At 35.1% G+C, this 26,137-nt stretch overlaps 1 protein-coding gene across 1 annotated transcript in view; it reads right to left on the bottom strand.

Annotated features, from left to right (window-relative positions):
• Positions 1 to 26,137, bottom strand: part of LOC116163592 (KH domain-containing, RNA-binding, signal transduction-associated protein 2-like) — a 186,599-nt gene that overhangs the window by 77,988 nt on the left and 82,474 nt on the right. The window contains exon 4 of the mRNA XM_031477608.1: positions 21,608 to 21,754. Coding sequence (XP_031333468.1) covers positions 21,608 to 21,754 — 147 coding nt within the window. The remainder of the gene's footprint in view (positions 1 to 21,607; positions 21,755 to 26,137) is intronic.

Below are 26,137 nucleotides of genomic sequence, written 5' to 3'. Positions count from 1 at the left end.
TGTTATTTACCTTTAAAAAAAAATTACGAGTCATTACAGTTGATAATAAAATAGTTCTGGGATCGGGTAAAAAGTATGTTTTCGTCATAGTTTTTCCGTGATCCAGAATTTATTAGTTTCTCCCACCTTACATTCGTAAAAGATTGGGTCATTCGGTTATACCCGCGATCGTACGGTTATTATGGGCGTTTATAATATTAAAAGCGACAATCCAAAAAGGTAGGAAATATCACGAAGAATTAGAAGTGAAACTGTACTGTAATTATTCTTCTTCTTTATTATAATATTATTACATTTTTGCGTTACAAGGTACGTACGGGGCGGTGACTTTCCGAACGCACCATAGGAATTTCAATAGTAATTTTTTCATTTCCGAATTGGCTTCCCTAATTATTTTAGAAGTAGTCTATTTAGGTTTTTTGTAGAGAAAAAAATTACGAATCCGTACATACTATTGTTTCCTATTTATAATCCGGTAATGCTATAATGGAATTATGAAATCAAACAAAAGCGCCTGCACTTGCCATTAGTTATTGTGTTTACGGAAAAATATAAACAAAGGAATCCCGAAAATTAACAATCTGTTTTTAGTAGCAAAATTCCTCCGATCATTTGAAAATCCGTATTTGGTCACTTCTTTTGATGACAAAACAATAAGACAAACCCGATCACCGTAGGTACCATAGTCACGGATTAATTATTAGCGAGGTCCTAGTGAGTTTATAATTTTTCGGTGTCTGTCCGTCCGTTAGCACGATTTCTCGATAACGAATGGACCGATTACAATGAAATTTTGTAGATAGATTCTTTATCAAATTTGTAGACCGGAGTTCGTGAATTGGTAATGTAGGTAAAAAAATAAGGAAGGCCCTTTTGACATCTCTATTAGTTATGAACCAAATTGCATGAAATTTAATATGGACATGGCTCTAACATACAATACGCACTTCCAAAAGTTGAGTCTCTTCGATTCAACATTCAAAGTGCCCTTTCCATATCTCGCCCCATTTATGAAACGAATTGCAAACTTTTTTTATTTATGATTGAATTCGGTTTTACGCATGCGCAGTGCGAACTCTCTTATTTATCAAAGCATTTAAATGAAGTTTGGTACTTGACACATGGAATAAAAGGAAATGTAGCTCCAACAGTTTAAAAATTTGGTTTTGCGCATGCTTATAGTCCTACCCAGGAACTCGTTTGCTATATTTGTTTACACGTTTATTTAAATAAACAAATTAAAACAACGATGCTTTTCTTAACACTGGGCGACTCTCAAAGCGTTCTCAATTATTTTACAGTTTAAATAAAAGTGTAAACAAATATAGCAACCGAGCTCCTGGGTAGGGCTATAGCATGCACAAAACCAAATTTTTAAACTGTTGGAGCTACATTTCCTTTTATTCCAAGTGTCTAAGTATGAAACTTCATTTAAATGCTTTCATAAATAAGAAAGTTGGCACTGCGCATGCCTAAACCGAATTTTGAACCGACGTTAGACTTGATTTTATTCCAAGTGCCTAAGAATCAAATATCATTTAAATACTTCCATAAATACGAAAGTTGGCACTGCGCATGTGCAAAACTGAAACTGGCGTTACATTTGCTTTTATTCCAAGTGCATAAGTATCCCACTTCAGTTATGTGGTTTCTTAAATAAGAAAGTTGCATGCGCAAAACCAAATTTTGAAACTGGCACTAGATTTAATTATTTTATTCCAAGTGCCTATATGTATCAAATTTCATGTAAATACCTTCATAAATAAAAAAGCTTGCAATTCGTTTCATAAATGGTCGAGATGTGAAAAGGGTACTGTGAATGTTGCATCGATTAGACTTAAATTTTGGAATTGCGTATTATATAGCTAGAGCTATGCCTATATTGAATTTCATACAAGATGTCAAAAGGGCCTTCCTTATTTTTTACCTACATTACCAATTCACGAACTCCGATCTACAAATTTGATAAAGCAACCACCTACAAAATTTCATCGTAATCCGTCAATTCGTTATCGAGCTAACGGACGGACGGACAGACATCGCAAAATTATAAACTCGCTAGGAGCTGGTTAATAAACGAAACATTAAATGGCTTGTCTTAACAATAGTTGTTAGGGCTCGTAGATTGTTAATTTTCGGGAGATAATTGAAGTAAAATTCGAAAAGAAACGACATTTTGTCTTCGTTCTTTGTTTATAACAATATGTTCCGGGAGTTTCCGGCCAGGGAGACTATGATTTTCGGATTCAGCGAATTTTTTTTACATAAAGTACACTTGGTCTCGTTGAGTAAAATGACAACATCCAGCCCAAACGGTAATTTGACTGGACTAATTGATTATACCTACATTTTATTTTAATAAGTGTTGAGTTGTCTTTGCTTTTCTCTTTGTAATTCTAATTACATACTTACTTACAAAGAGAAAAGAGAAATAATTGTCCTTACGAGTTACGGTCAGCGGTACAGAAGATTATTGCAACATGAATGCCATAATAACATCAGTATCAGTATACGCGACACGAGTGCATGATCCCCTTCCCAAATTTTACTTTCCTCTAAAAATGCGGCGGGAGAACGTACTGGAATTTCCCCTCTCGAGTCTGGCTAGCCGACTTCGACGCTAATGTTACAAATGCTCTTAAGGTATATTATCTCATCTAATATTCACAGTCATTTGAAATCTTGTTAAGTTTATTCCATGTTGGTAAAAGAGTATTGTACAAACGTCTTTTTCACCTTCCTTAGATTTTTCTTGTGCGGTCAGAAAACGATCGCAATGATTAAAGATAAGTACCCTCTCGAGTCTGGCTAGCCGACTTCGACGCTAATGTTACAAATGCTCTTAAGGTATATTATCTCATCTAATATTCACAGTCATTTGAAATCTTGTTAAGTTTATTCCATGTTGGTAAAAGAGTATTGTACAAACGTCTTTTTCACCTTCCTTAGATTTTTCTTGTGCGGTCAGAAAACGATCGCAATGATTAAAGATAAGTAACCCCCCATGAACATAAAGGATGGAAACCCTTCCTTTAGTGCAAGCAAAACACATTTTTTTTAAGCCAATCTAAAAACGCAAAAAACGTCCTCTGTAAGTATGCCAGTTTTTCAGAAGAGAATCGGAAGTAACGTAGAAAAAAAGTGCTTTTATTTTGGATTCTTTAATTTCCCGGAGAAATACGTAAATTAAATTGAATATAGAAATATATATAAAATATTCTCCCAGCCAAATATTGACCGTAGTATAAAGTAAATAATTTGTTTGGATGCTTGTAGTCATGATTCGCATGTGGAATGAGACGTAGTTGTTTTTTGTGTTCAGTGTTTGTTTTTAATCACTGGTGGACCTCCTAGACGGGTTTAGTTATAATTACACTCTGTTAATTAACCTTCTTCAGTTACTTTTGCTCTTTTACTCTGCAATATGGGTATTAAACTGTGAGAAACTGTGACGAATCATGTCTCGGTTCGTCCTCAAGTAAGACTGGCTGAGTACGATGGGGGAAGTGGGGTCCGAATAATGCGAAATATCCACTATCGCTTTCGCAGACGACCAAGTCATAATCTTAGCGGGTCCCTTTGTTAAAGCCACCGAAAATACTTGGCGAGGGGTGTGGACAGAGTGTCTGGGAATTTTGCTAAAATGTGTCTTTTCTGCTTGAACGAAAAGTGATAAATTTCATAACCATGTACATAACATAAGCATTTCCAATACTAAAATGTGTACACTAGTACACATTAAGTTTACAAAAAATGTTAACTCACCTCGCCTTGTCATAAATGTTGGTAATGTCAAGCGTGTATACCGTAAGCGTAAACTGTTGCACAAGGCGATATTGGATATATTTTAGACAGTTGGTTCGGTAGTTGACGTAGATGGAAGCTCTACTGCAACAAAATTCTGTGAAGTACTAGCGACCGATGGCATTGGGGGAAGTAGTGTGGTATCCTGTAATTTTATGTTATTGGAAATGAGTATGTAAAAATAATTTAAGCCTACCGATTCTAATATAACATCTATATCCATGATCGGAATGTCTTCAACGATATCCAACTCCACATCTGGCGGTTCAGATACCACTACTGAGTGTTTAATATTTTCATTATTTATAACTACAAAATTAAAATTATACCTTTGCGGAAATTTTAAGTTAACTATACCTTGATCACAATCGCTTCTTGAAGAAAGTCCTTGAATCGAAAATGTAATTATGCTAATTAAAATTTCCTCTGTTGGGGTAAAAATGATATCTTTGGAGGCCCCACCACCAGTTTGATATAACGACTGTTTCTGTAACGCAACCTTCTTTTTAATGTCCTTTTTTAAACATTCATATTTGGTTTTTAAAGACTTGACATTTCGCGGACAAGTGCTATTCGCAGAATTGTATTCAAGTGCAAGTTGTTCCCACTCATTTTCTTTATCTTTCCACGTCGCAGCGTCTGTTTTCTTGCACTCAATCACTTTGGCATGTTGTGAAACTAGTTTCACCAACAGATCAATCTCTGTTGGTGAAAAGTTAGCAGATCGTTCCTTTTTCTTCTTCTCGCTCATTTTAATGTAAATCAAACAACACAAAATGAAATAATACTCTACACCGATACACACAAAATTTAAAATTAAAAACAAATACGACGTTAACCACAGACCAGTTCTCTGAACTACTACGGGTTATTTGATCTATTATTTACAAAGCAGTGTTACCAATCGTAGTTGTTAAAACAAATTCTGTCTGTTAGCTAACAACACCTTAAATACAAAATGATAAACCCAATTATTCTAACTGATACTTTACCAGCAACTTATATCTTATCTGTCTGTTAACTAACTGCCACTTTAGCATTAGATTGATAAACCGGCCCTAAATGGTTTGTCTTAACAATTAGTTGTTAGGGCTCGTAGATTGTTAATTTTCGGGAGATAATTGAAGTAAAATTCGAAAAGAAACGACATTTTGTCTTCGTTCTTTGTTTATAACAATATGTTCCGGGAGTTTCCGGCCAGGGAGACTATGATTTTCGGATTCAGCGAATTTTTTTTACATAAAGTGCACTTGGTCTCGTTGAGTAAAATGACAACATCCAGCCCAAACGGTAATTTGACTGGACTAATTGATTATACCTACATTTTATTTTAATAAGTGTTGAGTTGTCTTTGCTTTTCTCTTTGTAATTCTAATTACATACTTACTTACAAAGAGAAAAGAGAAATAATTGTCCTTACGAGTTACGGTCAGCGGTACAGAAGATTATTGCAACATGAATGCCATAATAACATCAGTATCAGTATACGCGACACGAGTGCATGATCCCCTTCCCAAATTTTACTTTCCTCTAAAAATGCGGCGGGAGAACGTACTGGAATTTCCCCTCTCGAGTCTGGCTAGCCGACTTCGACGCTAATGTTACAAATGCTCTTAAGGTATATTATCTCATCTAATATTCACAGTCATTTGAAATCTTGTTAAGTTTATTCCATGTTGGTAAAAGAGTATTGTACAAACGTCTTTTTCACCTTCCTTAGATTTTTCTTGTGCGGTCAGAAAACGATCGCAATGATTAAAGATAAGTAACCCCCCATGAACATAAAGGATGGAAACCCTTCCTTTAGTGCAAGCAAAACACATTTTTTTTAAGCCAATCTAAAAACGCAAAAAACGTCCTCTGTAAGTATGCCAGTTTTTCAGAAGAGAATCGGAAGTAACGTAGAAAAAAAGTGCTTTTATTTTGGATTCTTTAATTTCCCGGAGAAATACGTAAATTAAATTGAATATAGAAATATATATAAAATATTCTCCCAGCCAAATATTGACCGTAGTATAAAGTAAATAATTTGTTTGGATGCTTGTAGTCATGATTCGCATGTGGAATGAGACGTAGTTGTTTTTTGTGTTCAGTGTTTGTTTTTAATCACTGGTGGACCTCCTAGACGGGTTTAGTTATAATTACACTCTGTTAATTAACCTTCTTCAGTTACTTTTGCTCTTTTACTCTGCAATATGGGTATTAAACTGTGAGAAACTGTGACGAATCATGTCTCGGTTCGTCCTCAAGTAAGACTGGCTGAGTACGATGGGGGAAGTGGGGTCCGAATAATGCGAAATATCCACTATCGCTTTCGCAGACGACCAAGTCATAATCTTAGCGGGTCCCTTTGTTAAAGCCACCGAAAATACTTGGCGAGGGGTGTGGACAGAGTGTCTGGGAATTTTGCTAAAATGTGTCTTTTCTGCTTGAACGAAAAGTGATAAATTTCATAACCATGTACATAACATAAGCATTTCCAATACTAAAATGTGTACACTAGTACACATTAAGTTTACAAAAAATGTTAACTCACCTCGCCTTGTCATAAATGTTGGTAATGTCAAGCGTGTATACCGTAAGCGTAAACTGTTGCACAAGGCGATATTGGATATATTTTAGAGTAATTGGCTAAATCTAAACAAATGACGATTGAAAACTAACCTTAATTATTTGTTGACTTTTCTATTATCATTAAATCTCCAAGGTTTAGTATCAGCCAAATGCACACGTAAAACAAAACCAGCTTAAGAAAAATCTTAAGCACTCCCTAAACGATCAAGCGGTTTGATCAAATGTTTGATCAAACGTGTTTGAACGTGTAGAAACTTGTTTGACGTTTGAAGCGAGGTTTGATGTTGTTTGATAGAAAGTTTGTTTGACTCAAACGGTTGGAGAGGGGATTGATCGTCTAGAACGGTTTTTGTCAAACATTGCGTCAGTCACTAGGCGAAAACCATGGAGAGTGAATGTGAAAACTCGGAACGGGAATTTATAACCTTGTTAATTGACTTGTACCGCGATTCTCCCGAATTGTGGAAGGTGAAAAGCAAGGATTATTTTAATACAAATAAAAAAAATGCAGCGTTGGAAAAAATCGTAGAGGCCTTAAAAGTACTGAAACCAGATTTTACAGTGAAGCTTTTGAAAGCAAAAATTAATAATTTGAGAACAAGTTTTAATAGAATGTATAAGGCCATCGAGGGGAAAAAAGTATCAGGAACGTCTACGGATGACATCCCTGAATCGTCTCTGTGGTATTACAATGATATGTTTTTCATAAAGGATCAGTTGGAAATAGCAGCAACTGAAACTTCTGAGGTAAGTATTTATATCTTCATTTTTTATTTTATTTTTATTGTACATTTTTAATTAGTTTAGTATTACACGAATACAGTAGGTACTTAACTCAAAACCTAAATATATATCAACACTAAATATTGTCACTTATTAATAATGAGGTACTTATTTTGCCACGCAACTGCCCCAGAGGTGTTAAAGAACTCGCAGAAGTCGTCCCTTATTGTTTTTGCTAATACTGTTGCATTGCCTTTAGTCTTTTGAAGGGAAAGCATCTGTGGAGTGTCTTGTCTCCATGACCCAAGTTCCTTAGCACCAGTAGTAACGTCTTCATTGTCAATGTCCTGAGGTGGCAAATAGTTAGCTCTGTTTTTTGAGCATAAATAGTTATGCAAATGGCAATATGTCATAACGATTTTTCTAACTTTTAATGGCTCAAATTTAATGGGTTTTTGAAATATTTTAAATCTTTTCGTTAATATTCCGAACGCATTCTCCACGACTCTTCTGGCTCGGGAGAGTCTGTAGTTGTAAATCGTTTTATCATTTGTCAGAGCAGCCCTATTGTACGGTTTCATGAAATTAGGGTGAAGTTGGAAAGCTTCATCGCCAAGAAACACGTACGGACATTTCTTAGAAGTGCCTGGTAACTGTCGAGGATCAGGCAAGTTAAGCTGGTTCTCAGACAACTTGCGCCAAAATAAGGTGTTTTTCATAACGCCACCATCAGACACTCGACCATTCGCTCCCACATCCACCATCAGAAATTTGTAGTTAGCATCAACAACAGCCATAAGCACAATGCTGAAATATCCCTTGTAATTGTAATAGTATGATCCGGAATTGGGTGGTTTTTGGATTGCCACGTGTTTACCGTCAGCGCTCCCTAAGCAATTGGGGAAATTCCATTGTTCTTCGAACTCCTGCGATACTCTTTCCCATCCATCTTGCGATTTCGTAACGTAAACGAAAAACGATACTAGCATTTTAAAGTTTACATAAAAATTACCACATTTAAAAAAAGTACCTATTACTTCGTACTAAAAAATATTAGTAGTAATAAATTGTTTATATGCCTACATTTCGTAAGCTTATATGAACCGTATTTTACTTTTTGTTACAGCCATCGCCTGATGTCGACTCGCAGCTATCTCAAGATTCAGAAAGTACATCTCCTTCTGGAATTCATACAACGCCAACTTCTAACCCAGCCCCCCCTCCTCAAAAAAGGAAAGGAGTAGACACTAATGAGCAATTAGTGGGACTAGCCACCGAATATTTCAAGCGGCCTGAGACCGAAGAGGACATTATGGCCAAGGGGTGGGCTATGAAATTGAAAAAAATTCCTCCGGATCAACGACGTTTTGCGGAAAAAATTATTAATGATACAATTTTTGAAGCCGAAATGGGCACCCTAACAAGGGAAGGAGTGAAATTTATTCGACCCTGGACACCTTCAACATCACCTTCATCATCATTGAATAGTTCAAATTGGCAAGACTACTCCAACTCAGCGCAGCCTATCTACTCATCGCATCCAAGCCCTTCTTTTCATCATGGGCAAAACCAAGACAATGAGACTGCGACAAATTTTTTTTCATTTACCTCAATGTGAACTTTTGTTTTTAAATGTATTTAACATTCATTGTGCTTTTTCTTAATAAAATATAAATAGATTTACTTCAAAAATAATTACCTGAATGTTTTTCTTCAATGCCTTCGTTATTGCCGAACAAGTTTCGATTATGATGGACTCCAGAGTTTGAGGTGCTATGGCTCAAGTGAATTTTAGGTCTTCCAAATCTGCACCAGACGTTAGATACCTCAGTGTGATAGACAGTCTCTGGCTTGCAGGAATCGCTTCACGCATATTTGTATCCTTCTTCTCGATGTCGGGCCTTACGAACTCCAGCAGATAATCGAAACTTTCTCCGTCCATTCTCAAAAAGTTCCTATAGTCTTCTGGTTCCGAAATCCGTAGAAAACGTATTAAATGGTCATGAGAAAAACGGTTTCTCATTTTGTACCACAAGGCCAAATCAGTATTTGAAACCATCACTTGAAGCTCACAAAACAACACTGACAACTATTTAGCGAATGAACCGCACGAATGAACAACTACTAACGAACTAAACAAAATATCTGATGAGGTTTGATCAAATGTTTGAAGGCCTGCTTGATGGTTGATTGAAGCGCGCGTCAAGCGGCTCGATCAAACATTTGATCAAACCGCTTGATCGTTTAGGGAGTGCTTTAAAGCTTTTGGAATTAATGATTACATTTTACAAATATTGATTGGACGCCAGTAGCAGTAAGAACCGATAAATTATTTGATAGACTAATTTTCGACAAAACAGTCATTATAGACATAAATTTGTCACTATTTCACTAAATGCTGCGGAGATTTATTTTCGGTTTCAGACGCGACACAATTTTTTTTCTAAAATTTCATTTATTCAATTTCACTAATGGTTAATACGTCACGATAAACAAATAAATTGTACCCCATTGGAAGGAAAATTTATTTTGAAGACGTTTTTCCCAATATTTTACTTATTTATCACTGTTTTGGTGACAGCATGCAAATCAATAGAGCATGTGGGATAACGTAACATGTCTGTTGACGTCAAATTGTTAACACGCTTCAGCGAGTAAAAACAAAGCGAAACTGGTCTTACCCGCCTACAAGTGTTTATTTGACGGTAAGTAGACAACAATTTGCACTGCTGCAAACCAACAAAAAATCAATCAGTATCGCTACAGCGCCATTTTTGTTGCCAACAATCTCATTACTTATTTATTCGCTGTTAATGGATTTGGAGAAATGCGTTTTTTCTTCAATGAACGGCAGAAATACATAGTTTAGCTTCTTAGAAGGAGCGAGTTCGAGATTTGAAAAGCAGACAAGATAAAGTGCAAAATAATGCTAGCTAATGAGTTTTTTTCTTGGGGAATTTGTTTCGACCGCGGCTCAGAGAGAATAAGTAGGTAATTTATCACGCCCAACGATTGGTTGTAATTCGAAATTTGTTGGTTTTGTTAACAAAACTCATTACAATCTTTATAGTTCAAGATAATGAATAGGGTCTGGTCTGAATTCTATATCAGTTTATGTATGGACTTATAAATTAAGTAACTTTGCTGGAACTGAGTGGTCGAAGATTTCATGGGATAATAAGATTTATTCTCACTCGTATATTTGATAATATCAAGTTGCTTAACTTTTCTCTATTATAGCAGAAATGAAAAATTATAACAGGATCACGTGTGAATTCATATCACAGCTCAAACTCGTATCCATTTACATGTAAAACTTTTTTCAACTCTGTTTACGAACTTTACTTTCAAATTCAACTACAGGCGTATTCTTGAAAAATACTACATCATCACACTAATCGATAGCCTGCATTTACAGAAAAACAAACATGAAATGCTCTTACCACTATTATTCTATTTATTTATCTCTTATAATAAATATAATACGTAGTTCTTAAATTATTGTAAATTGGTTTAGTTAGAACCCCCTTTGCCTGCATTTAGAACAGAAAAATTTCAATATTTTCACGTGTCGTATATTAACAGTTTCCTAATACACACAATTTTGGTGCACGAATTAATTGGGGAATGTAATTATCTAATACTTTGGTGATGGGAAACACTGATTATAGTCATTACAAGGATACCTTTATAGCAGATAATGTATTAAGAGAATAGTAATGCAAATTCAACTGCATTCCTCGAGGGAGCTATGGCTTGGTTCAATTCCCTAACACATTGATGTTTAATTTCATATTGATAAGCCTTTCATCTACGCCCATCGTATTCTTTTATTTTTTATTCATTATAAAATTAGGTTAATTGTAAGCTGAATTAATATTTAATATTTATTGTTAAAGTTGGTAATCTTTACTGCACGGATGCAAGTAGGTACTCGTAGTAGTTGTCGTTTACAATAAATGTACGTGTGTTTGATCTTTTCCTTTTTACGTTAAACTCCCGCTCCTGTGCAAATATCAACATTTATTATATAACACGATATAGAGATATTTTAACCATTGAGTGAATTAACATTCACGAAGTTTCCTTTTATCTTCGTGTATAATACAAAACTTTATTTTATAGCAGAAGCCATATAAATCATTGTCATCTCGCCTGACAATTTTGAATTTAATTTAGACGTCAAAAATAGCAAGCGTGTGGTTCTGCGGTTGCGGACATTGTCATATGTTCTGAACGTCACTTTATATCGTGCTCTGCGTCCCTCTTGAAATAAGAATGGCAGATGTCATTAGAATGCACAATCATCTGTTTTACTTTATCTACCCATACGGTTAAAGTGATCACTTTATCTGCCCTTACGGTTAAAAAGCGACTTAGCCTACTCATTAAAATATCAATTTAACATTTACGCTGTAAAATTTAGTAGGTAATTAAGTTTGACTGTAAAGTTTGTCAAATTACTATTAACACGTCGCAAACGGTCCGAAGACCGGCGTCGGTACTGCTAGACGATGGAGACACGTAGTGTTAAAGTAGGCTGCGGTGTCGACGATCTATATGATTGCCGAAGCGAAAATACTCGTTTTAATAACGATTATATGAAATCTCCCATTACAACAATTAAAACATTGTTTAAAAGCAAGGGCATAAGTATCTTTTAAGATAAGCTAGACGTCTTTCGACTACTACAATTAATCTAGTTACGTAAACCAACTAAATATCCGGACAAATCTATTATTAAAGGGTATCAAACAATAATCAAATTGGGTTTCTTAATACTTTCATATATTTACCTGACGGTGTTTTAGTAGAGCCGAGAGTTGAGCTTATGGAGTATCAAACAAACCCCGTGAATTAATTTAAATTTAACATACGTTGTAATAACGTTAGGCCATCGCAATGCGTGTTTACATGCGGCCTGTCAGAAGTGTCACGTTTCTACCAGTCTAAGAGTTCCCAAATTACTGATGTTCAACCCTACATTTTTGTGTTCCTGACATCTTTTATAAAGCAAGTTACGAGTTTAATTAAAACACAAAATTGAATAAAAAATTTCTGTAAACACCGAGGTTCAAATCACTTGCATCCAAAACTTCACTTTTTTCACGTATGTCTTTAATCTTAAGCTGAAGGAGAATTGTAATAAAACTTCTCAAGGCAATATTAAAATATTTTAATACAATGTGGACAAAAGTTTCGTACTTTACCGGCGAATATCGTTCGTAAAATAAGCAGTTTAATTTTATCAATGCGATAAAAGGCTTCTTAAACTTTACTGTAACCGTCGTTAAATGCTTCGAAATTAAAGGAGGAAACCCTAACAAATTGCATCTTTTACATATGACCGCATAAGATATTCATAAATGAAAGGTCTAGCACGAGTAGGCGTAATATTTGCAATTCCGTGTGGTGGAGTAGAAGAATGTGGAAACTTTATACGTGAGCGCACGCACTCGGACGGAATTAAAGTACGTTCACAATTTACATGATAATAAAAATTATAATAGAATGAAAAATCGTGCATACGTTTTTAGAAATACGTATTGTATTGATCCCAATTCATGGAGTGCCACTTTCGTATAGTTGAATCAATAATTTAAATGCGATCCATACGCATTATTCCGTACGCATTCACATTCGCCCCTTGCTTCAGAAAACACAGTATGACTACTATTTAACTAGAAAAAAAACTTGTTTCTGTTGGAAAAATACTAGAGTCGAATGGTGGCATCTGTTTTCAAAAAGCAATCTTTAGGACGAATTGATTGGGGAAAAATCGAAATCTCCAGGGGCATTGTCAACAGTCACTCTTTTGTGAACTGTTAAATATGGGAAATTCTAAAATTGGTTTTGATTTTTCAAGAAAATGGCAAGAGGCATAATGTTGATTTGGCGTATTTATATTATAATCTCGGTTATTGTAGGAGGTGTGAAATTTATTATCGTACTCTTGCCAAGCATAACTGCATCACGGACTAACACAAAAATGAACAAAATTTAATAAACGCCAGGATTTTAATTGCATTTACATACCATCCCGATAATTGCATTACTTGATTTACTCAATAAATTTTAAGTAGGTTATGATTTATGTTACGTTTATTGCATAAACATGATGTAAAACTAATTTCATTAAATTTTGGTGTACAGTTTGTGATACAATTTCATGTTCAATAGCAGTTCGTAATTTATCGCGATTTACATACAATATTACGAAGAGTGAACTTTCTTATAAAAAGAAGTGTTTTCCAGTCTGATATAAATGAAGATAAAACTGCTGAGGTGCATAAAATAATTTATCATAACACTGGGTTTGACTTTTCCGGTTATATGCCTACCGCAAACGTGATTTTGGAGAAATAATTAATTACGGTAAAAGTTCGGCGGAAGTTGGTCAAAACGCACCGAATTTATTGTAATATTTCGTTAGCTTTCAGAAAAATGTGTTCAAATCAAACTTTCCATAACCAAGTTGGGTTTTTTTTGGCACTTTTAATACTACGTCTATAGAAATACCTCGAAATTAATGGTTTAACGCACGTGTAATTAATGAAAAAGTGTTAGTTAAATTAATAAATGGTTGGTTTGTAAAGCAATTAGGAGTATGGTGGGCTGGCTCAGACACACGCATTTATGAGTTAGCATGTGAGTTCGATCCCACAATTGTTGTAGTGTTTCAACACCCTTTTCTTTGACCTACAAACTAATAACGCTCACATTACATAATAAAATTTAAATAAATCAAAATACAATTTCTTAGAATCAAAACCATAAAGGCCGATGCTCACATAAACGACGCGTCGCGGTGCGTCATGCAAGGTTAAATTCTCACATAAGCAGATAAGCTGCGCAGCGCGGCGCGACAAAATGTCTTTTTTGGTGAAGGAACAAACGGCTCGATTCAGTTCAGTTATAAACATGGCTTCAAGTAGTAGTTCGTCTGATGATGAAATGCTTGCTTTGGCAATGGCGATAGAAGTGGAACAAGATAATAAAAACAGAAAGAAGAGAGTTCTTCGATTTTACCCTCCATTTTACGACACGCTGCTGCTCTATACACTGACTTGATTATAAAATAATTTAATATAAAATTCACAGATTTCGCAATCCTTGCCACCATCGGAGACATTGGAAATGATAACCGTATAACCTATAAAGTCCTAAATAACCCTTCACACGGAAAAATCTTGCTCCACCCACTCGCAAGCTCGCCCGTGTCGCAAACGTAAACTTACTGAATAATAAACGGCTTCTAATGCTTCTAATACTATCACGGGCGATGTGCGGGAATTTTCAATTCGAATTAACAAAACCCCTGCGCACTGTTAAGTAAGTACGGTACAATTAACACTAGACGCGACACCACTTGTCTTCTTTTCTACTCGGCAAACCTGGTAAATTATACAAAACATAAGCATTTCCAATGCTAAAAGTCTCAGAACTGAAGAAAACACTTCAGCAAACAAAAAACTATGTATGTTGTAAAATATTTTAAAGAAGAATATATTCCTCTGAAAAGCATCATTCAAACAACTCTACTACCAGCTATATTAGCATTGGAAATGCTTGTTTTGTATGGGTATGAAGTTACCAGATTTACCGAGTAGAAAAACGACAGTGGTGTCGCGTCGAGTGTTGATTGACCGTATCCGACTGCAATCGGTAGATTCAAGAAAAGTCGCGGATACTGTCGATACGGTACTTAACAGGGCGCAGGGTTTTGTTTATTCGAATTGAACACTCTCGCACGTCGCCCGTGATAGTATTACAATACAAGCATGTTACGCCGCTTAATATTCAGAATGTTTACGTTTATTCCGTGTGAGGGTTATTTATGACTTTATAGGTTATACGGTTATCATTTCCAATGTCTCCGATGGTTGCAAGGATAGCGAAATCTGTGGATTTTTTAAAATGAATTACTATTAAACTTGAATTGTTTTAATTGCCAATCAGATTTGGAGGAGCAAATATAAATGATCCTGTTGAGACTAATAAAAAAGCTTTTGAAATTACCTGTAAAAAGTCACAAAAGATTAGAACTTCTATGATCTTTTGAATATCAGAATAATTGTGTTAAAAAAATAAATGAAGGATTGATAAGAAAAGAAAATGTGTTGAAGCAAAAACAAGATGAGATATTTGTATCACTACTTGAAAACAAAAGAAGAATTTGACATCGTGTATGTAAAGGAAAGTCTTCAAAATGGTTAAATGTAGTACCAAAAGCCATGGATAACCAAATCAAGGTCAGGTGTGCCAGAATGATGTGATGCCTGTGGACAAGAATTCTCGGTTACGCATGCCCTAAACTGCAAGAAAGGTGAATTAATGAAAAATGGTCATGATCACGTAAGAGATGAATGTGTAAGTTTGACGAATTATGGATGGAGCAGCATAGTAAAAGAGCCAATCGTGAAAGATTCAAGCCATTCAAATCCTGCTCTGCAAAATCGATGGCATTTGGGAATTAGGGAGAAGTGCGTTATTTGATAATCGCGTAGTAAATAGAGACGCCCCTTCTTACTCTTCTCAAACATGGACATCAATTTCCAAAAGATATGCCCTAGAAAAAAGATATATGGAAAAAGTGCAGAAGATCTGAGAGCATCAGTTACACCTTTGATATGTTCTTGTGACGGAGCACTGCACAAGGAGTTCGACAAGTTCTTGAAGAGAACTGCTGTGGTACTATCAAAAAAACGTGTGGGCAGGTACTGAACTGGGCACGCGTCAAAGTTCAAATAGCAATAATCAGAGGAGTATCTATGAGCCTACGCGGGACCAGAACAAAAATCAAAGAATACCAACATATTGAAGATGGAGCGGGATTGATGTTTATAGAAGAATAAATTTTATAAATGTTTTATGTATATATTGCTGTGTGCACTGATCCGTAGGCCAGAAAGACCGTACACAAAACATCAAAACAAAAACCTAGCTATATCTTTACCTATTATTATGATCACGGCACAAAACTTTTCCCCAATACAGAGGAGAGATTCGACTCTGCTCTCAGTTAACCTGTGCGATTTAATCTTAAGACACAAAAGGCAAATGGTAAAAACACAAACAATTATTACAAATAGACTAAAATTATGACAACTACTTACATTACTTGTCCGGGAATTGAAGTATCCAAATAAAAGGTATCAGTACACTCAAACTGGCCGTAATTCAACGAAACGTAGTTCCGCTCTCAACGTGGCAAAACGTAACTCCGCGCTGAACGTGGTTAAAACTTGTTAACGCCCTATTTAAGACGAACCCTTCTTCCGATAATAAAAATTACAACAATCAATCATACACAGTTGACAACAAGACTATCAACTCGCGTTATTAGGCCAACAAAAATAAGAGGTAGATTATTTTTCTAAATCAATTTATTATCAGACATTAAGGGATAAATCCAAACTTAAATTCTAGGAAAAATAAAATTTCATCTCTTTACACTACACAGAAAAGGCGATAAATCACATCCACCTGTCAATTTAATTAAGCATTTACATTTGGTAAAAGATAAAGACCCAAAAATTCCCGGAACTTTCCACGTTTAACAAAAATGTAAAAAAAAACAACCTTGACCGTTTTCTCGTATAACAGAATAATCTCCATGCCGTCACATAGACCAACGACAATTAATAAAATTTAATTAGTATAGTTAATAACACAAAAATTTCATAAATAAACACAGCAATATACCTATACATTGTAAATGTTAAGATCTTGCCTGTAGATCTGAATAAATGCACGTTCAAGGAAAAAAAAAGTATGTGTTGCCAACTGTCCGGAGAAAGATGGAAATCAATGAGTCAACGGCGAGCTCTAAAGATATAATGAAATAGTCATACATAAAATTAATCATGTTTTATTGTTCAACAGCAAAGCCACTAATAGAAATACACTTAACATTTCAAAATCTCATCTGTTTTAGATGTGACATAATCAATGTCCCAGGGATGGTTCATCTAATATTTTATGCAAAAAAAACATTCCGGTGCCAAATCGCTGGCACTAAATAGAGATGGGTCAAAAAAGGGTCATCTAGCTAACCACAGGTCTCTGAGATGTCAAACAATTAAAACTCAAGTGCGATGTGTTACATACTCCATGTGCCAAAGGTAATTAATGGAATATTCAACACATCTCAGTGAGACGTATAATACCCCCAAATCACCAGGACTAAACAAAGATATACCAGAAATTGGTCATCTATCTAACATGAATGTATCAAAAAATCTCTGAGCGGTTAAAACTACATCTCAGGCGTGATGTGTAAATGAGACCTGTCTAAAGCGTCCGTGAGACATTAATATAATAAGTGTCTGAGATAGTTTCAATGTCCCAGAGAGAGTTAGTCGGATACCCAATACAATATCTCAGCGAGACGTGCATGCTACATTAGTGGGACTAAACAGTAATGTGTCGGATATGTGAAACAGTACCTTACAAACATATGAAGATATGAAATAAAATGCCTCAAGCCTCCAGGCTACCGCAAGGAACATGTTTTCTATGTAAATGAAATAATAATAGAGTTTGAACAATTCAGTGGAGCATTTACCAACCGGTTGTCAATTCACGGAAACGATACGCACACATAATTCTTCACTCTCTGAGTCTGTGTTATGCTAATTAATGGTTTTAGAAACTAAAAAACACAGCGGTCACAGCGCCTCGTAAGCAAAAGGTTCCGACATGTCAGCGAAAATAGGCTATTTATATTAAAAATGTTCAATGTGTGCACTAAAAACAAGAAAAATTTAAAGCTATCTTAATGACCGATATAAATTTAGGGATTAAAAGTAATGTGTATAACAAATCTCGTTTATGTCCGAAACGATTTTATTTCATAATGCGTTCTTTTTACTATGTAGAACCAGTTAACTGACTGTGACGTACCAGGTACAAGCATTTACTTGATGGTAATATTTAAATCAATGTAGCAACAGGTTACAGATTAATCCTGTGAGTAGCGTTTGAAAAGCTCTTTTTTCATGTAATTAGTTGACGTAAAATATTTAAAGCTTCAGAAAGACCATTAAGTTACGCTATTTACAAGAGAACGAGGTAATAAAGCAGAAAGGAACAGTTAGAATAGAATAAATCACGTTTTCCTTTTATACTTAACAAGTAGTCAATTCATTTCCATTGTAAAACTCGAAAACGGTTTTACTATACGCAGTCTCTTATATTTGATACACTAATTTGTTAATCGTGAAAGTTAATGGTATATGCGCAAAATTTTAATAATTCAAATCAATTTTGCATGAAGTAGGTACTTTAATCTAGTGTTTCTTGTAGGGTTGCCAGGTTCAAATTTAAAAATCACAGGACGCAAGATTAAAAAATGAAGGACGCATAAAAATAAAGAAGGACATGTTTTTATTTTGAACTTAAAACGTTTATTTTACAAATAAATTTTTTTTATTAATTAAAATAGGTTACATTACTACTTATATTGTAAAAATAAATGATATATAAGAGCTTGAAAATGCTTTAAAAATTATTGTTATTTGAATGAGAAAGAATATTTCTGGTTAGATTTGACTGCTTGCAACAGCCTTTTATTCTTAACAGCTATATTGTAAAACTCTTTGCACTTTAAATTAAAATTTGTTTTAATCTGAAGCTCAGCTTTTACATGATCAACTAGGAGCTTATTGCGGCTGTCGCTCCAAGCTGCACTACATAAAGAAAAAATTCTTTCAGAGTCAGCATTTGAGCCGTATATTGAAAAAACAAATTGTATTATTTTTAGAAAATTAATAAGTTCAGGATTTCCTAGGAATATGTTATTCCATTTCTGTATAATAGACTCCTCAGTTAAAGTGCAAGCTTTATCAATAGTAGGTTTAATTGTACAAAATTCTTCGTATAGGTTATCAAAATTTACATCAATTGATAGGTTGGTTACCACTTCCATCAGTGAGTCAAAATTAAAAGTTGTTTTTAAAGAAAAAATATTTAATTTTGAAAACAAATTATTTTCTGAAAAGTCATATTTAGAATCAAGATAAATTACAATATTTTTATAAAATTCTAAAAAGGATTCCCTTATTTGACTTTGTTCATTAGGAGCAAAAGTTTTTAACATGTTTGACGCTAGGAAGCCAAAAAAATTGTCATTTATTCGTTGATTAATTTTTTCTCTTAGAGATTTTAAAATATTATAAACCTCGAAGCAAAGTAAATCGGCTTTTTCAAGTTTTTGCTCTGTATCAAAAACAATTTTCAGTATGTTGTGAAAAAAACTTAAATAACATTCAGTTTTCTGTACAATAAAATTGTCTTCAGAGAAAAAAACTTGAAGTGCAATAGGAATAATTTCTTCCCTGGAAAGAAAGTAACTTTTGATGGCTGGGAAAATGTTCAGTAATCTTTCTATGGCTGGAAATAAACTTAGCCAACGAGTTGGCACATGCCTTAAAATAGTTTTATATTCCAAATCCACGAAATTAAAAAAATCTTTTAACTCTTTGCACCTTTTTGCTTGAGATGAAAAATGGCTGAAAGTTTTTAAAACCAAAGTTTCCACATCAAAACGGCATTTTGCTAAAGCATTTTTTATAGAATTGTTCACCATATGCGCAGGACAACCCACAGCAAGAACTGAATTATTCTCCTTATATAATAATTGGTACACAGAATGAAAGCGTCCAAAATTTACACTTGCATTATCAGCCGAATAGCATGACATGTTGTTTAATGAAAGGCCTGCTTTTTCAATTCTAGTTTTTATATTGGTGTAAATGGCATTTGCGCTTTCGTCGGGATCTTCGAAAAAATCAAGAAGAAATAATTTTACTCCTTCTGATGGTGTATAATATCTACAAAAATCTTAACTTAAAAAATATAATACCTTTAATAATGCAATACCTTAGAAGTATTGGGAATAATTTAGCGCTTCCATGATTGGAGGCATCTGTAGAGATTCCAAAAAATACTCCTTTGCTAAGCTCACATAATGGACTTTGTATTGAAAACGGGGCAAGGACATTAAAAGCAATCATACTTGCTTTTGTCCTACCCAAACGAATTTTTGTTGCAATATGGGAATCAGAATACATTACTGAAAGCAACTGCGTTGTGCAATCTAATGAATTATAGGAATGAGCATGTTTAACAGTGTGATACACGTTTGTCACTTCTGCGGCCAGTATTTTTTCTTGCTGAGAGTTCATAGCTTCTGTTTGACCCAAAAATGATTGTAGTGTTTTATTTTGTTTTACCACAACTTCGTGTTTTTTATGATCAGCACCTTCCGCGTGCCTCTTTATGTCACCCAGACCTCCATACATACATGAAAAAGACTTTTTACATAAATTGCACCTAGCTTTTTGATTATCTTCTGTGAGCCAATTAAAGGTATTTTCCCATTCTTTTCTATATTTATTTATTCTTTTAGCCTTTTTTGGAGGTGTTGTTGGACCATCTTGTTCATCCATTTTACAAAATACTAAAAGAAGCACAAAAAATGCTTTAGTAAGTATCAAAATATTTTTCAACCCAAAAAACTTACCTTTTAATTTCTAATGGTCAGAAAGAAAATGCATATAAGGTTTACTAAACACTTTAAAAAATAATAAACAACTATATACTTGCAGGCTGCTGACAACAGTAATAACTGAATTACTGAATACCTGGTACTAAATATTATAAATTATAACCTCAGTCCTCAAAACCCAACATTTAGTAAACACCACAAATCGCCAAATCACCGCGCAGGTCCGTCGCGCTCGCGCTGTTTGTTGGAGACACGCGTACATGCCGAAAAGCGATCTGTGGTTAGTATGGTATTTTTTCTATTCATCAAAAGATGGCGCGAGTATATAATTACGTTCGTAATAAACGAAAAATGGCACGGGCGCAGCGCCGCGTAAAAAAATCAATTTGTTATTTAATCTTTTTTAAAATCCAGGACATTAGGCGTCCTTCCTGAGGTCTTCGCAGGACGCTTAAGTCATAGCCTCAAATCCAGGACATCCTGCGAAATCCAGGACACCTGGCAACCCTAGTTTCTTGTGTTTTGCGATTACCGTTATCTGGGGTTCAGCAAGATAGTTTTAATATTTTTTTACAAATTAAATCAGTTTTTTCAAACCACAACTGTTCGTTGGGTCTTTGTTCGCACGTGCGTCTTTTGACGTATATTTACAGACTTGACCTCGGACCTTACCAACAATATTCAAATTAATTAAATTGACAGCCAAATCTTTATTTGTTTTAAGAAGTTACTTTGGTTGCATAAAATTAGGCGCCCTTCAGAAGCAATTTTGTCTTGAAACTAGACATAGGGAAAAACAATATACATAAATCCCTATATCTACTTCTTAATCAATAGCACTGTATATGATACGATTGAAAACTTCATACTGCTGAATGGCTAACGGGAACCAGAAATTGACGTACATTTGTTAAAAGCTCAATAATCAAAAAACCAGTGAGTAGATATCCAATAATCCATCAAAATATGTGTAAAATAGGTATCAATGCAACTTACCGGAACTAAAAACCTTCGCACTTCAGCCAGTGCATAAGCAATTCTTGCATGAGCTTCGGCTGGAGTTGCAAAGGCGCTAATTTCTACATGTAATTCCTCACTTAAATGTTGAAACTTTGGATCACCACTCGCTCTTAGTTCTTCTTCCTGAAAGTAAAAAACTGATAGTTTAATATCACGAAATAACTGACGTATTAAATTACGTCAAATCGGAGTAAATTGTAGTTGTTATAAACGCAAAAAATTTTAACGCAGTGGGATTAACTAGATTTTGTAACGAAGCACCCGTTTCTAGCCTTGCAGTTTCAGACCCGAAGTTATGACCATACCGTATATTTGTGGGGTTGACCAGCTCTGCTGCATACCCGGTATCTAGAAGCTAGAAGCGCTTCGTTCCGAAAATGTTTATTTTTGTGTTGGAAATATAAAGTAGAAATTAGTGGATTCATTTGTAATTTGTAAGAGGCCGCATGCAGTAATATTTAAATTGTTTTAGAGTCGCCGAAAGCTCTCTTGCCAGAGAAGAAGAGAGAGAAGTTTTAGGTCCGTTAATTATCCATTAATTGATTTTAGTTTTCTAATGATATATGAAAATGCATCTTTAACCAGGCAAGGTCGTGCAGTTTAAGGAAAATATCAACGTGATATCTGATTACACCGCTTGACCTCACATTCCCAGGAACAAATAGGCATTGTTGGAGTGTCGAATTTAGAGATTTGTTTCGACGATTTTGATAAGTATACTTAATGGTAATTAGTTGAATGGTTACAGATAACAGCCTCCGATTAAGTCCAGATTACATGCGTTAAGTGCGCCCTTAAAAAACTTGAATTTTGACACGGGTTCCGTATTTTTACTTACTGGGAATTTTCTACATTCCCTCTATGGCATAGCTGAACTTTAGGTATATAAGGTAAACGCTTAATTTAGAGGGAATCTTTTGCATTTGGTAGTTAACCGAAACGTAGAATCTTTTACGTTTTGTAAGTATCGTATTAACTTTGGATTTTCCGTAAATTTATTTTGCATTCAGATCGTGCTTTTACCGCAGTGTATCTATAGCTTTTGCTTTTTCTTGCACAGTAATTCCTACCGCGCCGTTAATTGCAGAGTAAGCTTTGAGCTACTTCGCGTTTCATTAGTTGTCTCGCTTTCCTGCATTTGCTTTCCCGTAGAAACCGCTACCGAATGCCATTATTTACTGTTCCAGGTTAGGGAAATTCCGACCGCATATTGCACATAAGCAAGACAGACCGAAAACTTCTGGTGGTGCCCGAAGCATTCCTGTGCCGCCAGTTCCTGCCGCCGTTCCGCCGACTGTCGCCGCCGTCACAGTCTTCAGATTTTGACCAACAGGAAGTTATAACTTTTAACTTCTAAGTTGTAACTCACTGATAACTTTCATTTATCAGTATTTCCATTTTTGAAAATTTCGAGTGCGTATTGCATTTCATTTGTAGGCGGTAATATTACATATAACACCAGAACATTATAATCTGAAAAGGAAATGTTCTTTTCCTCATATGCTCAAGTTTATCGGAATGAATTTCATTGGAAAGATATTTTACGATACTCGGTTCGAAATTCCTGCCTCAGCTACGCTTCGACAGTAAATATCTCACTCGTTAACGTAAATCTTGATTTACCATATTAATATGTAAATAACTATCAAAGAAGATAAATGATGGATTTTGGAATTGTAACGGTCCTAAGGGTTACAGGCTACCCTTTGCCTATTGGTAACCCAAGGACCTCCAAAAATCTCCCTTTCCTAAACGTCCTCCTGTTCACCCATACAACACTGTATGGTTGGTTGCCTATGGTTCAGGTTCACCGGGAGATGCTGCGTAGCTCTACAGCCGGAGATATCAGGTCCCCACTTTTAATAAACTAAAACCTTGTTATAATACAAGAAAATATAATTAAACAAATATATGTACACAAAATATTTACAAAATAAAGAAAACTAAAAATGATTGAATGCGACCCAAGTAGGAGGGGTCAACCGGGACAATTGACACTCGTGGTAGTTTTGTTAATCTGTAAATGATATCACGTTAGCTTCCAGTATGAACACCGGTAGGTAGTTTCAAAGACAACTTCTATGATTTAACTTTACACGGGATCAATACAAATCAAGTAAGTTTTACGTTATAAGCCCAAGTACAACAATATTCGGGGTATATTACAGGAAGGCTGGTTCCAGTCGAGCGCGAATTTACATTCGCAGCGTCTACCGAAATTTCACCACAGGGATAACCTAATTCTGAGCACGGCTATACAGCCGTATACTTTTTCCACGGATGGTAACAGGAAGAGCGCGGTCATACGACCTGCACCTCTTTGTACTGGATAGACAGGTAACCCAAATTAAGGGGGCTAGGGATAGAGGATAGGCAACACACAATGGTCACTGAAATTTGCAATAAAAGTCGAAACTTTTGAGTAATTTTTGAAGCCCAAATATTAATTCTAACTAGAGGTCTTATCGGAAATTGATACAGATATAGAAAGTCATTAAATGTAGCGATTTATTTTTTTGATAAAATTATTTAAGTCGTGTATAAACGATAATCTTGAATTTACTAAGAACGCGAATACTGGCCTTAGCAAAAAAAATATTTAAAAAGTAAATCCGCACAATTTATTTAGTAACTAAGTGGATTAAAAAAATATTTTACGAACTGCTTCAAATTATGAAATAACCCGTAATTTTTACTCAAAAGTTTATATAAAATATAGCGACGGAAGAAATGCAATACCTTCCATACAATGACGATAGGCAACTCAGGTAGCACTTTTACCTGGAAAATATTAACACCTAATGACCATTATACTTATATACAATGGTTTATGACCCTATTAGACCAGTAACAAAAGAATCTCAATGCCTTCCATTTATTCGTCTATTAGTACCAACGATAATTGACCGATAATTAAAAAAATATTGTACATCAATAAATGTAATATTGAGAAGTAACAACGTTTTAATTTTTTAGACCCGTTTCATACATTTTTTTCATACATTTAATGTAGGTGTATTGTTACCTACTTATCAAAAAGCAATTTAATAATATCGATTACATAAAAATTATGTACAATTTGGACGATGTACCTATAATAGATAAACATAAAGAATTGTTTGTTGTCGGCACCTTCTTGAATCTAGCAGCTCTGTTAAAAAACCGTTCATACAAAAATTGATAATCTTGTTTAGGTGACAAATCTCAACGAAAATTTAAACCGGCAATTTTGTCGACCAATGAAATGCGGATTTCGTGTCACATTTCCATGGCAACCAAGGAATTTATCGTCAATTTTATGACGTAAAAAGGTAATAATGTTTTGACATAAAACGTCACTTTTTCGTTGAGGGTCACTATGGTGTGAAATTTTCTTACCGAATACCACAGTGCTTGAATAGAATTTTTTTCTTGCTCACGAATATTTTGCGAAAGTTCAAATATGTGTGAGCTCGAAAAGTTTCCGGAAATAGCAAGCACTAGTAGTATTACAGTGATAATTTTTTATTTCAGCATGTCGTTAGTAAAAAATTGTCAAAGTCCTCGTGTGAGATCTTGTCGAAGCTACCACATTCCCTTCGTCGGTACTCGCGTCCGACGTCCCGTGCATCCCTAATTTGCGTTTGAAGTTTTACTCCACCATCAGTAAGATCTTGGCGGGGGCCACCACATTTCAGATTGTTTTCAAAATGGTGCCGTTGGAAAGATCTTGTAAACGGACACAACAACTGCGTGGCGAAAATTTATTGTTTTCCTGGGTACAAAATTAACCTCATTTTACAAGGCGCACGTCTGCGAGGGGTAGTTGACTTAGGGCGCCCAAAAGGTATCTTCCTCTGCGAATTTTGTTTCTGAAAGCTCGAATCGCGATCTCTCTTTCTCGTGTGGCTAATAGAGCTATGAGAAGTGCCCCAAAAAATGAGAACTATTTTGTGGAGAGTTTTTAGCAAAATTCATCTAAATGCGAATTGTGGGTGAACGGGACGTCGGAAGGGGGTACCAACAAAGCGAGCGACAAAGGGATTGTGTTAGCGTGCGATATAGATCTTTTTGATGGTGGCTAATACAATACTGATCTGCCACACAAAAATGCGCTGATCTCTCTTCGATCCCACACGAGGACTTTGATAATTTTTTAATCTACCTATGCTTTTGATAATTCCACTGTAGGTTTGACGGCTAGCCAAATAAACCATTTTCGTAAAGCATCAGGCGAATGTCGTGTTGGAATTGGAAAATTTCCGAAAACTATTAAAACATTTTTTGTAATGAAAAATGAGTCATTTATTTTGTTGTAAATTAGATCAGAATTCAGATATATAATTTGATAAATGGGGGAAGGTTGAAAACGCAGCAAATACCGGGCTACATTGCGGAAGCCATGCGAAATATCGAAAACTGTTCATCTAATTGAAGAAAAATACCATTCTTACATCCGCGCACCTGTGAAAATCGTTATCATATAAATTTAGAAATCTATGGGGCCGTAGTTTGATCGGATGTGAT

Source organism: Photinus pyralis, unplaced genomic scaffold (genome assembly GCF_008802855.1).
Source record: "Photinus pyralis isolate 1611_PpyrPB1 unplaced genomic scaffold, Ppyr1.3 Ppyr1.4_LG1, whole genome shotgun sequence".
Classification (NCBI taxonomy): Eukaryota; Metazoa; Arthropoda; class Insecta; order Coleoptera; family Lampyridae; genus Photinus; species Photinus pyralis.
Note: the sequence above shows the minus strand (reverse complement) of the source record. Positions and strands in the feature narration are given on the sequence as shown.